Below are 15,451 nucleotides of genomic sequence, written 5' to 3' on the forward strand. Positions count from 1 at the left end.
ACACACACACATATATCTTCTATTTCAGGGGTAATGCACAAATATGTTAAATAATAATTATAATTCATTTGTCATGCTTATGTTATCCTGACAAATAGGACACTACATGGACAAACATGAAACAAAATGCTACTCTTCTTTGTTTACCAGTCACTACCAAAAGAAAAATATTTATGTTGCAGTTTCCAAACTATGTCCAGGATTCAGATTTAAAACATGCATTTCAAATTAAGTCAGCAAAAGAATACATAGGAAGGAAAAGAGTAAATCTCTTCTCCAAAGAAGATTTCCAGATATTTAGGAAAACAGAAAAAATAAAATATATAGTCAGAAAGTGCAAACAAAGCAATCTAAGAGTCACTGAAGATGAAAGAGATCTACTATACAGTAGGATGGGACATTTCCAGTTCATTATTTGCCAAATATCCAGTTTACTTACTTGGCTTTATCCATATAATTGGCATTGCGTCGAAGAGTATTTTAGGAAATTGTTCAGCTAGAAGTCCTCTGATGAAAGAAAAAAAAAGAACAGTGAAAAACAATTGTACACAACACACATAATACTGGCATAGATACTAAAGAAGATCTGAAAAAGAAAGTGTAATAGAAATAAGGGGGCAGAAAAAGAAAAAAGTGTTGTGAAGAAAGGAAGATTGAAGTTAAAAGATGCCATAAACCTGAACTTCAAAAAACAACTGCTCCAAAATAGTTTTCTGGGTGCTCTAATGAGCTAACGAAGCTAATGAGCTTGTTCCTGATTTAGATCTTCACTCACCCCTTCTTTGCAAATGGAAGGGTAGTGGTCCCATTTTGTGATTTACTTCAGCTGTCAAAATGTCTTGGGCTGGCCCTAACCTACAAACAGACTTTTTTCTTCTGGAGACAGTTTTGCTAGATGCTTGGCTGCATCTGCAGATGGACAAAGGAGAGCTTGCTGTCACTGCCAGTGAGCTGATCATCACCGACAGCAAGTTCTTGTGTAGCAGTTAAAATGCTAGATTACAACCTGGGACACCAGGGTTCATATCCCTATGTACCAATGATCCATACTGGGTAACCTTGGGCCAGTCATTGTCTTTCAGCCTAGCCTACTTCACAGGGAAAGAGGGGGATATGTATGCCGCCTTAAGCTCATTGGAGGAATGATGGGATATAAATCTAATAATAAAAAATCATAATATTGACATCACTCAATAGACAAGTGAGTGGCCCCATCCACCACTGTAAAGTGGCCCATAGAGGATAGGACAGTTCTGCCATCTGGTGCTCAGGCTGAAAAAGGACACCCTCTGCCGGTTTAAAAATAATTTAAAATCATGATTTGATATTGTAACATGCTGTAGGAATACTACTGCTGTTGAGAATGTTTTCAAATATTTCAAGCAGAAGTTTGTCTTCAAATCAATATAGCAAATAATACATGACTATATTTATAAAAAGTGCTTTGATGGCTAGAACAAATACATTCATATTGTTTTTCAATCTAATTTGATAGAGGAAAGTACTGTAGTCTTAAAATATTATTTCAATATTAAAAATATGTCAAGATATTAAAAGAAATTAAATATTAGCATGCATGAAGGATGTGGGAAAGCACTTTAACACATGCCAATTAACTGCACATTTACTGAATTACTAACTTCTTTCTGTCCCAGCGTGCTCCATCTAAAAACAATCCATGAATATAAACACCATCTTCTGGAGCAACTTTCGAAGTGTCCTTAGGAATAACCTAAACAAAACAGAAATACATTTTCAAAGAATAAATAAAGTTGCAGTTCCATTTTTTTTATCCTGTTGTGTTTTTTCAGATGGTTTGTGGTGTCGATGGTGGTGCTGGAAACACTATTATGGCACCAAACTTTCCAACACAGACAGCCAAAGCATTAGAGGGGCTTTTCAGTGCTCCTATGCCTTTAATTTAAAATTTTCTATTTGCAGGCCCTACCCATCTCCTGCTTCTTGTTGACAATGGCTGAAAGAGTGGCATCTTACTTGCCCCAAACAGTCTTGCAATTTATACCTCTTCTACTCTACATTTTAAAACAAATTTTGCTATACAGGCATTGACTGCATTCAGAGACAAAAGTGTGCACCAGGGCACAGAGAGGATCTGATTCAGGAACAGGCAGGCAAGTCTCTGAAGGGCCACAGGGTCATAACATGGGCTAAGATGGGCTGATGGGCTGGTTTTGGAGTAGGCAGAGGAGAAAACCAGATGTGGCATGACAGAGCAAGGGCTTTTCAATACTGTTCAGCAGCTACTCCCAGCAATGAGCTGCTCGTTCTCTGAGGCAAAGATTTGGGGCGGTCTGGACTAGCCTATGGAGTTAGCTAACAACATTCAAACCATCTGGTACTGCAACTTAGAAGGTACCCTTGACTCACAAAACTTCATCTGCTGTGCTTGCTGAAGAACCAGAACACTGACAGCACAGGAAGTAAGCCTCCAGTGTCTGACTGCTGTGAGCCCTGTGATAGCCCCTTGTTTGTAGAACTCTCTCCTTGGGGAGGTATGCCTGATGGTGTTTAGAAGAAGACTGAAGGCATATTGGTTCACCTGTACTTTTGAAACGTGAAGGTTGATGGCAATCTTAGCAACTTGATGTTGTTTCCCCACGTTTTCTGGCTTTAGAGATGTATTCTTGCTTTTAATGTTTTTAATATTTTTTTGGACCTTCCATTCCCTCCCAACTCCTTCACACACACTCATACCCTCACAGCTCCTCAGTGTCCCCTAAACGACTAAACAACAACAACAACAACAACTTACTTGTGAGTAACCCTTGTGGAAGGATCTTGGTTACGGAAAAGGGCACTGCTGGATAAAACAGCACTATATTAAGTGCTTTGTTTTAATTCCACTTCCAGCTAATTATGGAAAAGCAACCTCCTATAACAGCATTAAAGGGCTCTAGTATGGAAGTAAGCACAATTGCTTCTGAAAGTCCCCTTAACTTTGTAGACCACTTGGCCTGGCAACTGCTTGAGAAATATAAGCCAAGGTCCCCTTGGGCATGTGAAATTAGTTTTCTTTGGATCTGTGTCAGCTATATTACTATATTTCTTTGGATCTGTGTCAGCTATATTACTGAACAAATGCTTGACTTCACACAACAAAAGAGGAACAGGTAATTAACCCTTTACAGCATATGAACACCAAAGATTAGTAGCAAGCTGTATCCAATCTGAAAAATGTGGCTTAAGCAGCTTGTTGTACCTGAAATTCATATCCAAGTAGATCAATAGGAACAGTGTATTTTCGCGCATAGTTCTGCATCGCTCCAGTTAAAAATGCTTGTGTGAAGAAGAACCCTGACAGCCAAAAGACACAGGGCTTTCCAGATTCATACCATTCCTTAGAAGAAGAACAGGAGATTAACATACTGGCTATAGATGTATCATATTTTACAAACTTATGTAAGTAAATTATGCTGGTAAAAAACTCCTTTACTGACAAGATTCCCAAAATACATTCCAAATGTTATGATTATTTCTTATTAAACTAATTCATTTATTAGAAATTTACAGTATTTAGTAACACAATACTTCTTGCTTTACCTGTAAGAATTTCAGCCTTTCTAGGAAATCAAGGATATAACTTCCCAGTGGTTTCAGACTTGGGTATGAACGCTTAGCCCAGTTCTCAGCAACTTTTCCAACGAGGAGACTGCCACAAAGGGCTTCCAGTTCAGAATCCATCACAACCAGTCCCTTAATGGCTTTCTTCAAGTTCACCAAAGTTGTACGTATGGTTCGTATTAAACTAAATATGCAGAAACACAAACACAGATATATCACTAAAATTACCAGTTATAAATGGCCTGCAAATGTTGTATCCACTAATTTCAAAAATGATACTACAATGTTATGATGGCTGTACTACAAAATCAACTGTTTCTAGTTTAAGATTACATGGATTAATGAAATCCATGGGAGTTTAATATATTTAAAAAAATAATGCCGTAAAATATAAGTATAGAAAATAATTCCCCTTACTTGTTAAAGCGCTCCATTTCTTGTACTAGCACAGTGTTCATACTTTCTTCATATCTCACAGGATACTTGAGAAGTGCAGCTTCAATATCATAATCACTTGGAAGCTAGAAATGTTGACATATGTTTCCATTTTGACAAATGTAAATAGGTAAATAGGTTTTCATTTATTAATTCTGTGATAACATAATAAATTGACATGAAAGCTCATGCTGAATGAATGATAGTCAAATTCTTATTGACAACAACATCACCATTACCTCTTTGTGTGCTTTCTAGATAATTCTGTGCTGTCATATAATTCAGATGGGAATTGAAGGTGGTTTTTAGGAACCACAGCACAACTCAATAAATCATTACCAAATTAATCTTCACTAGTTCGAATTTTGCAATGAAAAAAGTATTAACAGGAATATCTAACTGGCTCAGACCCGATAAAGCTGGCTATGTCTATACCAGTTGTTTTCCCCAGGTAATCTCCTAGGCCACAGTAGTAATAGGTAGTGCAGTTTGCATCTGAACCCCAACCCATGTCTTTGAGGAGGGCTCCTCTTTTGTTTTGTCCTAAGGAAATCTATTTCTTTGTGAAATAAATTACCGTATTTTTCGCCCTATAGGACGCACTTTTTCCCCTCCAAAAATGAAGGGGAAATGTGTGTGCGTCCTATGGGGCGAATACAGGCTTTCGCTGAAGCTTGGAGAGCAAGAGGGGTCAGTGCACACCGACCCCTCTCGCTCTCCAGGCTTCAGGAAGCTATCAGCAAGCCTGGGGAGCCCGCGGGAATTCCCGCAGGGCTCCCTAGGCTGCGGATAGCAGCCTGCCGCCCAGCGCGCGGGCCGCCCTGAAGCAGAGTGCCCCGCGCGCTGGGCAGACATCGGCCAGCCCCACAAGCTCGGGGGACAGCTGGGAGGCGCAGCGCCGCCATACCGCTGTTCCCCGACCTGGTTTTGGGGGGGAAATAAAGGGGAAATTTTTTTCCTTTATTTCCCCCCCAAAAAACTAGGTGCGTCCTATGGGACGGAGCGTCCTATGGGACGAAAAATACGGTAACTTTCATACAATGTCCCTTACAATGTTTGGACAGACACTGCAAAGGAAGTACCCTCTTTAGGCTTGCCACTTGTTTGTGGGTAAACTGTTGCTGTCTGAAATGGCAAGGTGATATACCCACTCATATGTAAATGGTTCTTGTGACATTTAGAACTGACTTTTTGACATATATAGTGCAAATACACAAACAAGCAACACAGGCGAATGAGCCAGTGAGGCACAGATTAATATTGCTGTGACTAATGCTGTCGTTTTACTCTTTTTAAGACTCACTGTTGATGGGGCAATATGAAGACAATGAACATGTGGTTGTTTCAGGAATTCTAACCAGGTTCCAGTGTGGGGCTGAAACCTGATGGTGACTGAAACAGAAAAGTAGCACTTTTCTGAAGTGATAGATTTGAAGGATGAAACTGATCTTGCTATGAATCTCATACTATGTGCTTGCTTCAGTACTCCTAAAATGCACGATCAATTTCAGCATTGGTACCAATACAAAATATATCACAAAGTCTCCCCCTTCTGCAAAGAAAACTCATTGTGTAAGGAAGGGTCTGTGCTTGCAGAGCATGAAATTTCTCTAGGAAAGACTAAATACCTTGCTCAGGATGTCATCTGCAATTTCATACAAAGCAGTGTCACCACCACCTGAAGACCCTCCTTGATGGCTTCCTCCTTGTGTCAGGATCAGAGATTCAAAGAGGATTTTTGTTTGCTGGAGATCCTTTGAGATATCTACATTATCATGCAATCCAAACACCTCTGGCTGCTGACTGAAAGGGAGATTCTAGAACAAACCACATGAAGTTCATTATAGACTAAGGATTTCAGAAAGAGACCCTTTAAGTCAAGGACAGGGAACATCAAGACTGGGGGCTTAGTTAGGCCTGCCAGACCTCCCCATTTGGCTCACTGTCATTGTGACCAATCCACAGTCACCTGACAATCACCTGATGTCATATATCAGTTGTGGGTAGTTAAATGTCAGCTGAACTGGGCCAAAAGGGGTTTCTTAGTACTGCCCATCAGCTAACAGGGATTCAGAAGCCCCTTGCAGAGTTTCAAAGACTACACACACTTGGCTTCTGAACCTCCAATGATTAGCTGATTGACCCGGATTCTGAAGTTCCAAAAATCAGCTGAGCATTAGGACTTCAAAAGGCCACACCAGACTCCTTGCAAGCCCCTTGCACAGAGACCTGCACAGCACTTTGAAGTCGCAAGGATAAGGCAATCGTTGAGGCTTCAAAGTGTCACCTCACCTAACATCAGTGTGACCTTAAATTTGGCCCGCAGGGGTTTGGGAGATAAAGATCTGTCCCACAAGTCTCATTCCCTTCCCCTATTTTAAGTAAAGTTGGTATATGTCCCAAGTAGAGAGAAACAAGGCAGTACCTTAATAAATTCAATGTAGTCATCATAGGTACCCCGCGGTGGGGCATAGTAACTGCCACTAGGAGAAAATAAATACTGAGGATTTTCAACTATTTCTGGGTTGTAAAAGTCAGCAAGCATAGTTAGCAGTAGACGTCTGTCCCAATCATCTGTCACTCGCCCTCCGTAGTTGCATTCACCCGTAAGGTAAGATATTGCTTCAAATGGAACATGTTCATATTCATTTATAAATAACTGAAATTGGAAATAAAATAGTGGGTTTAAACAACTTTGCACTATGATATGGCTTGCTCATAGTACAACAGATAAACAAAGTTTGGGCAATATTGATGAATTTATTCAACTGAAAGCATTCTATGCATATCACATTTTATCAATATTACTGGCTATATCCAATGCTAGTTCTGCTCAGAGCAGATCCACTGAAGTGAGTGGACCCAAGTTAAACCTGTTCATTAATTTCAATTTTTAAGTAGGTCTAGCATTGGATGAAACCCTACATATAATATATAAATTTTGTGAACCACATTGAATTTAGATTTTCAAAACAATTCAGTTATTTTATTTAAATAACCATTGCTGAATGTACGAATGAAGTGGCATAGGGAGCTTCTGAAATTACTGTTATAAGCATCCAGGCTATACATGACATAATACCTTACATTCTTATTTGCTCTAATTTATGGATGGTTTGTATGATGAAAAGGTGCATAATTCATATATGAACTCTTTGATCAGAATCTAGTATTTGAATAACTTTAACATAGCATATCTAACTGCTGATTAGCCAACTGCTAAAGGCTTGTTTCAGCATACAGAAACTATAGTCTGCAGCTACAGATTAAGCAACATCCTATTATTTGGCAAGTGTACTTACAGACCTGTGTTTTTTAACAAACAAACAAACAAACAAGCAAATCTTGAACACTGTTCTAGCTAACACTGACTCTGGTATTGTTTTTTGAGATCCCTCAGGATCTTTCATAAAGAACAACTGCCACCCACACTCCCCCTTTTTTGCACAAACCACCCCAAATTCCTTTACACAGTGGAGCTGTGTTACACAGAACTTCCCAGACATCACCAAATTGCTGTTGACAACAAGTCTTGGTACTCATGCAAAAGGAAGGATGAATACTTGTACCAACATTGGGACCCTAATGCACAAGTGAAATCTATTTATGATTCTTTACCAAGGCCCTAGATGAGCTGCAGAAGGAATAAATATCTTTACCTGAAGCTGTCTTACACTGATACGCAAGTCTGATTCATTAAAACCATATGGAATATTCCATCCAAGAGGCCCAAATTTCTTCCTCTCCTGAACAAGAGCATGAAAGAAACAAACTCCAAAGAGTAGTTTCTCCCATCTCTTTAGGAAATAAAAACAAATGGAAATAGGACAATGTAACCAAAGCTGAAGAAAGTATATCAATCTATATACAATCTACATACATGTATATTACTAGATATATTAGGATAAATATATATACTCTAGGGTTGCCATGCATCCAAAATTTCCCAGACACAGCCAGAATTCTGCTGTCGGGAACAGTGTCTCAGCAGAAATTGCTGAAATGTCTGGGGAAATCTAGATGTATGGCAACCCATGTCAGCAGTGTCGGCAATTTCCCTTAAAAATAGCTCAAAAACTTCCTCCCCCCCCCTTTTTTTTAGATAGCTCAACAACTTTTGTGTTGGATTTTCACCTTTTGAAATACAGCAACCCTAATATACTAAATGATATCTCTCATTATCCTGAATAATACTGATACATCTCAGGAGTCCCATTACAGTCAGTAAGTCCATACCTAAGTAGATATCTTTATTTTTCTCTGGCTGCATCCACTAAACATCCTTTAACCTCCAGAACTTCAATTGCCTATGTCTCCTCCATTTCCAAGTTCCTAGAGTTCCTTTGACCCTCCCCTGAGCATAATTTCCTGGGCAGAACATCCCCTTTAACTTTTAACTTTCAACATTTGACTCTCCTATTGCAGGAGAGCTTTTAAAGGAGAAATCAACCATTGTAATACACAATGCAGCATGGCTGAAAGTTCTATTCCTTCACAGATACTCAAAAATAAAATTTATTTTTCTCTACTGTGATTAGTATTTTGCACTATATTCAGCAATAATAAAATGGGGTGGTGGTATTATTGCTGCCCTGATCTATTTGAAAGAAGGATGAGATAGGCCTCCTCCTCCTCATTTTTTTAGTAGAAGACAGCTGAATAGAAAGCCTACAAATTATTTGTCTGGCAGAGGGAGAATATATGCTAACAGGTAGATGATAGAAAATACGTGGACAGAAGCTATTGTAAAACAAACTATGGCGAATACAGGCACCATACATCCATGCAAAATATAGGTCTATACTGTACAGTTGACTTGCAACTTGCACACATTTCACTTGAGTGATCACAGCTTCACGTGCCTGGCAACTGGCCAACTGATATTGCACAAAATAAATGCACGCAAGCCTTAAATGCTCTTTCCCAGGCCTTGAAACAGCTTTCAGACTTGCTTATTGGAATCTGGGAAGGTCTCTTGTGGGTTTTGGGAGGCTCCCACGAGATCATGCAGGGGCCTCTCAGAGCCCCCTAAGCAAGGCCTACTCAATGTGCTGGCTTCAGAAAGGTAGGGATGGTTGCATGGGGGAAGTTCCAGCATTATTTTGAGTATACAGTCATACCTCGGAAGTCAAACGGAATCTGTTCCGGAAGTCTATTCGACTTCCAAAACATTCGGAAACCAAGGTGCGGCTTCGGATTGGCTGCAGGAAGCTCCTGCAGCCAATTGGAAGCCGCGGCAGCCGTGTTGGACGTTTGGGTTCCAAAGAACATTCGCAAACCGGAACACTCACTTCTGGGTTTGTGGCATTCGGGAGCCAAAACATTTAACTTGCAAGGCGTTTGACTTCCGAGGTACAACTGTACAGTACAGTACAGGGTTTCAGCTTTATGCACAATCCCCTCAAATGTAACTCCCATGAAAGATGCAACCCTGCTGTACTTTAAATCTTAAAGTTAAAGGTCATACTGAAGACAACAATCTTGAGCAAGCAAAACAGCCAAGAAGCTTTGTGGATACATAACATGTTAACAACTTCCGAGAGAAAATTTACCTGCTCCTTTCCAGGGCACCCAGCAAAAAAGGCAGGATCAGAAAGAGGATCGGAGACGTAGGACTGAAGCAGGTTTAACCGAAGGCCTGTAGGAGGCTCGTTTGTCATCTTAACACCATTCTGTAAAATGGTTACTGGGAACTAGGAAAAACAAGTATGGCAACAGCAACGCATTATGATTTCTGTTCAATTATTTGGTATAGAAAGTGGTTCAAAACAAGAATGTAATATATTGTCATATAATTAATATTCCTATTCTTTTTGTGTCTTGATATCTCAGGCACAAGGGGTCTTCAGATCAAGGGACAAAATAGGACTGCCAGATGTCCACAAGGCTGCATACAGACAGTATCAGATGTGTGTGGCAGGTAAAGCTGCAGCTGCAAACAAACAATTGAGAACCTTAAAGTGCACCAGGGGACAGGGAAACTCTGCCCCCCCCCCAGACTAAACCTGGTCTATGGGGCCTCCCAGTTTGGCCCAGGAGCTATCATGGAGAAGTCATGCCCCAAATGGGAAAGGGTGGGGTTGGGAAAGGGTGGGGCTTTAAAAGGACTTCCTAAGCTTCTCCTTTCAACCTCTGACTGTTACAAAACAACAGACCTTGATAAGAGAATTTAACAAAAGCAACATGAATATATTAACCCTGTGTATAAAAAGGGTGGTATTCAATGCTAGTCCTACTCAAAGTAGACACATTGACTCAGATGGTGGTGCTAGAGAATCCTTCTCTTTAAAAAAGGAAGAGCTGAAAAACTTGGCAAAAGGCATGATCATTTAAAGATTACGCACCTCTTATTTAGTACAGAATATGAAATTGTTTTATAAGTACGCAGTTGACAAGACACACACAAATCATCAAACAAGAGGAGCCAAGGTCACAGGACAAAGAGGTCACAGGACAAAGCAGATGAAGGCAGGAGATGGACTAAGTGAGGAAAGAAAGCAGCTGCAAATTCCTCAACTCTCATGCATTTCCTGCCTTGGACGCCAGGTGGAAATGAAGACCCATGGGACAGTTTGGCACTCATGGAAAACCTATAACATGATTTTATAGATTGTTACATCTCTCATTAATGGATCCTTGGGAAATAAAAGTACCTTGGGTGATGGATAACTAGTCAGCCAGAGTCTGAAAGTGCCATTGCAAGTTTCAGCACTGAACTCTTCACAGATTTTCTCTAGCATTGGCATCCAGGAGACAGCAAGGTGGCAGTTTTGTAAGCAAACCCAAGTCCCTTCCTCCATTCCTGATCTAATCATTTTTGCCGCTATTGGTCCTTGTCCCTGTCCCAGAGATATGGACTGAAACTTGTTTCCAATCATATTTTTGTCATTTGCAAATTTCAGAAGACCTGTCATGAAAGGTGTTATATTTTATTCTGTGTTAATTGGAAAAGGCGGAGTACAAGATGCAAAACTGAAGCTATTTGTATCATTTCATTTACACTTATAAATGCAAATGACTAACAATCAGATTTGTGTAAAAAATATTAAGTAATTTTTATTGATTTTAAAATATACAGAGTTTCAAATTAATCTTTCAGAGACACATGATGAATAAGAGCCTTAACTGGAAGACTGATTCAAAAGAAAAATGCACCACAGCGTTTAACTTACTGGCCATAGGATCTGCTCCAGGAGACAGAACAAAGATGAGTGGGATTGTAGAATTTGAATCTAAGTAGCTTTTTGTTAGGTCAAATGGTGGTGGCTCAACAAATTTCTTTCCAAGTTTGTCAGTCACAAAGGTGGTTATAGCAGGTGAAATCTGTTTTAAAAGAAATCTTCAGCATAAAATAGGATTTTGTTGCAAAAAAACATAAAATCTAGCTTGTTTCATCTAGGACCACTAAATGGTAACTATTTAGGGACTTCGAAGAAATAGAAATCTAAATCTTGTAGTCAATGACTGTAATACACACATAGGTAGACTCAGCTCATAGCTTAAGAGCAATCTTCCTAAAGAAACTAATATTAAATTGATCTGAATATTTGAAATAGCCTTAAAGAAACCAATAATGCATTTATGTTTTATTTCATTTTTGAAATTACATTCATGTTTTTTACCTTGTCAGGTCTCAGGCATCGAAGAACAATCATCTTCTTTATTTCATTCAGGTTTGTATTCCATGGTTTTGGTAAGGGAACATTTTGGGGTTCTTTACTGTCATAGATTTTACGCCATTCTTTGAGTTCTTCAGCTATATGACTCCTACAGAAAGTGTAAACTAGAAATGCTTAGACTTCAGCTTTCTACTAGTAAGAGCTCTTCCAGATGTCAACCTTTTCTAGAGCTCATGGTGCTTGTGGGTGACCCACAAGGAGCGTGGGACCCCATGGTAGCTTCAAAATTGCTCTAGGTCCTCAGGCACCCAGCACAGATTGCTGCAGTGGTGCCAGAAGTCCTATCATCATGCTTGTTGGGCAGCAGGTAGGCCAGAAGTGGGTGGTTCTACCTATGCCAAACCTCTTACAGCTGTAGCCAATGAAGCTGTTGCCATGTACCAGTTGTCATGTCTTGCTTCATTGAATTTAGATGGTCTATAGGGCAGGGGGATTGCAATGGCAATATCACTACTGCACTAACAGTATGTACTGTATTTTTCCGTCTATAAGATGCCCCCATGTATAAGACGCCCTCTATTTTGGGGGACTCCGGTTTAAGAAAATGGGGGGAGATCTATCCGTGTATAAGATGCCCCCAAATTCTGGACATTATTTTTTAGGAAAAAATCCTAGTCTTATACACGGAAAAATACGGTATATGGGGTGGGGCCCAGGGCAGGGTGCAGAAGTCCACTACTTGGTATTTGCTGGAGTGGGGCTCTAAGGTCACCTTGTACTGACCTTGACTATAGGAAAACCACAACCTACCACTCATTCACCTCCCTACATTTATTGGAGAGGGCTTGTACCCCAAGGAAACAAAACTAGTAATGTTACAGCAGATTTTCTGTTTTACCGTAGTCCTTTAAAAGCAGTCATATCACTTGCACGGCAGAGTTCATCCCAGCTTTTATCTTGTATCCAAGATGGATCTGGATTCTTGTATTTGCTCTTGAGGCCAACTCCTCCAGTTAATAAGAACATAAATTCTTGGTGCTCTATTTCTTTTTTAGCCCTATTTTAAAAAACAATGTTGTTTTAAGCCTACATCATTATTCTAGTTTGAAATGCAATTATGTGACATAATCTTTTCTTTTTAAAAAAATCACAGAATAATGTCCATGTATTGATTTATAAACTTTTGCTCCTGCAGTTAAAATGACATGCTGTTCTGGGCAATTGGGTCAGAGCTCATGTCCTACTTGTAACAAACTTACTACACATTTTCTGACAGCCAGTGGTTCTCTGGAAAGCATGCCTCCATCTGCTTTTATTCACTCCTACCTACACACGGGATGGCGCTGTGGGTTAAACCACAGAGCCTAGGGCTTGCCAATCAGAAGGTCGGCAGTTCGAATCCCCGCAACAGGGTGAGTTCCTGTTGCTCGGTCCCTGCTCCTGCCAACCTAGCAGTTCGAAAGCACATCAAAGTGCAAGTAGATAAATAGGTTCCGATCCGGCGGGAAGGTAAACGGTGTTTCTGTGCGCTGCTCTGGTTCGCCAGAAGTGGCTTAGTCATGCTGGCCAAATGACCCAGAAGCTGTACGCCAGCTCCCTCGGCCAATAAAGCGAGATGAGAGCTGCAACCTCAGAGTCGGTCATGACTGGACCTAATGGTCAGGGGTCCCTTTACCTTTACTTTTTACCTACACTTACTAATGCTCTTGTGTAGCATAGTTGGGTTGTACAGGGACTGGGGGAAGCACTTGTGCAATTTCACCAATAGTATCCAGTGGTGGAATTACAAGTTGGAACACCCCTGTCCAATTCAACAGTCAAGCACCCTCCAAGACTGAAGCAGAAGTGTCTATGGAAAAATGAAAGGAAACGTGTGGACAGAAAAGAGGCAAAGAATTGAGAAATGAGACAATCTGACAAAATAGCTAGAGTGGCTAATCTGCACAGTCCAATTACACCCCCTACTTCATTAGTTGTGGTGCAAGCAGGTTCCTCAGGCTCCCTGGCTGCAATAATTTCCCAGAGCAAAAACACTGGTACTTGGAAGATAACTGCTGCTTTTCTTGTTTTTAATATGCTCCTGCCTAAAGAAATCAATGTATTACTAGTTAATCAAAAGATTCCAGGAAAAAGAGCCTCTTACATTAGAAGATTACAGCACAATAAAAATGAAAACAGCAGCTTATCCTTCTCAAACAGGGAACGGCAAACATTGCAATACAAGTTGTATGTGAAATGGTCATTCAGATATCGCAGCCTTTTTTCCAATATTTTAGACTTGTTGCTAAAAATAGAAAAGAAAGGACATATATGTATATTCAATTTAAAATGTTGATCTAAAGAAATAAATAAACTTTCTGCATCCCCCCCCAACCCCCAAAAAATGTTTGCAGTCCAAAAACATAGAGATTGTCTTATACATCGGGGGCGTCTTATACCTGGAATAATATGATACATGTGCTTAAAAACTGGCTTCAGTATTTCAAAACACAACAGAAATCAAAGAACTAAAGTTAGTAACTGCTCACCTGTCATGAATAGAGTTGATGTAAAGATTTACAAACCAACTGAGAGAATACTGGTACATAGGATCAATATTAGCCAGATCAGCGATACTAAAGAACAGTACAGATGAATGCTTTGCAATAGGTCTGTAGCCTTCTCGAGACTGTGCTATTTTAATTTCAGTTTTTTCTGCAATCTAAAGAGAATATATTTATTAGTAGAAACTAATAAAATGATGTCCAAATGTAGCGCATGATATGGCACTTCTTCTTGTTTTCAATAAACAGTGTAGAAGGCTGGCCCTAAACCTTTTTCTCATTATATTTTCATACAGCAATGGTCCATGCAATGTCAGTATAATGTCATGGCTTGTGCAGCAAGTCCTATGATTCGACTCCAACTGTGGGATAGCGTACCATGTATCCATGCAAAGGATACTGATGTGAATGAAGGACACCTGGAATCAGGAATCAGAGGAACCAGATCCTTTACACCAGGGGAAGGAAAATGTTTTCACCCTGAGGGCTATATTCCATTGTGGGCAAACTTTCAGGGGACACATAACATGGAGGGTGGGATGAGATGCAAACATGTGTTGAGCAATGGATGTGACTCTTATCTTTTTACAGTCACTCCAGCTATGACAAAGGCAGAGGTTTTCAAACACACACACAAGCACCTATGGATGGGCAAACCTGTCAATTTCAGTTTCTCTGTGTTTCTCACTTTGCCAATCTTAAGTTCAGTTCTCCACATTTCTACACCAGCTCTCAATTTTTAAAAGATCATGAAAATTTTATCAGCATTTTTGTGTGAATTTTTTCTAGTATAAACACTTTTGCAAAGCAAGTTTGCCTAGTATAATGTGTTTCTGCGTGCTATTTTGACCCCAAGACTGAGGTCTCCCACCCCTGCTTTGCATTATTTACATTGGCAGCATGAGAGCAGAAGTGACAACAGGTGAGGCTGCCTCCTTCACACTCCTCCACTGCCCTTGTTAATAGTGTTACAGGGTAAGCAGAATATGGGAACTGTAGTTTTCAAAATGACTCCTACAAGTTCTGAGTAACAGTTCCAGTAATTCTCTGCACTCGATCATGCTGTTAGCCAGGGCAATAGAACAACAGAAGCAAAGTGAAAAGGTTCCCTTTTTTTAGTATCTCCTGTTCCTATGTTTGTGCAGCCACCACTAACCTTAATGGAAGGAAGGAGTGTGATTTGGGAGTGCTGGGGGCAGTGATAACGCTTAGGGATGAGGAAGGGCACAGAGATGCATGAGGGGGGCTTGCCAGGTATTCTTCTCCCACTCA

General features: G+C 40.1%; 1 protein-coding gene across 2 annotated transcripts in view; it reads right to left on the reverse strand.

Annotated features, from left to right (window-relative positions):
- DNAH12 (dynein axonemal heavy chain 12) overlaps window positions 1-15,451 on the reverse strand; it is a 102,009-nt gene that overhangs the window by 2,693 nt on the left and 83,865 nt on the right. For both annotated transcript variants that reach the window (XM_080996630.1, XM_080996629.1), the window contains 15 exons: window positions 14,165-14,337; window positions 13,780-13,920; window positions 12,535-12,693; window positions 11,640-11,784; window positions 11,190-11,340; window positions 10,671-10,924; window positions 9,570-9,710; window positions 7,677-7,814; window positions 6,443-6,676; window positions 5,646-5,834; window positions 4,000-4,103; window positions 3,562-3,766; window positions 3,221-3,358; window positions 1,641-1,732; window positions 440-507 (listed from right to left, as the gene is read on the reverse strand). In XM_080996630.1, coding sequence (XP_080852756.1) covers window positions 440-507; window positions 1,641-1,732; window positions 3,221-3,358; window positions 3,562-3,766; window positions 4,000-4,103; window positions 5,646-5,834; window positions 6,443-6,676; window positions 7,677-7,814; window positions 9,570-9,710; window positions 10,671-10,924; window positions 11,190-11,340; window positions 11,640-11,784; window positions 12,535-12,693; window positions 13,780-13,920; window positions 14,165-14,337 — 2,332 coding nt within the window. The remainder of the gene's footprint in view (window positions 1-439; window positions 508-1,640; window positions 1,733-3,220; window positions 3,359-3,561; window positions 3,767-3,999; window positions 4,104-5,645; window positions 5,835-6,442; window positions 6,677-7,676; window positions 7,815-9,569; window positions 9,711-10,670; window positions 10,925-11,189; window positions 11,341-11,639; window positions 11,785-12,534; window positions 12,694-13,779; window positions 13,921-14,164; window positions 14,338-15,451) is intronic.

The sequence above is a fragment of the Podarcis pityusensis genome (assembly GCF_964106645.2).
Source record: "Podarcis pityusensis genome assembly, chromosome: 2".
NCBI lineage: Eukaryota > Metazoa > Chordata > Lepidosauria > Squamata > Lacertidae > Podarcis > Podarcis pityusensis.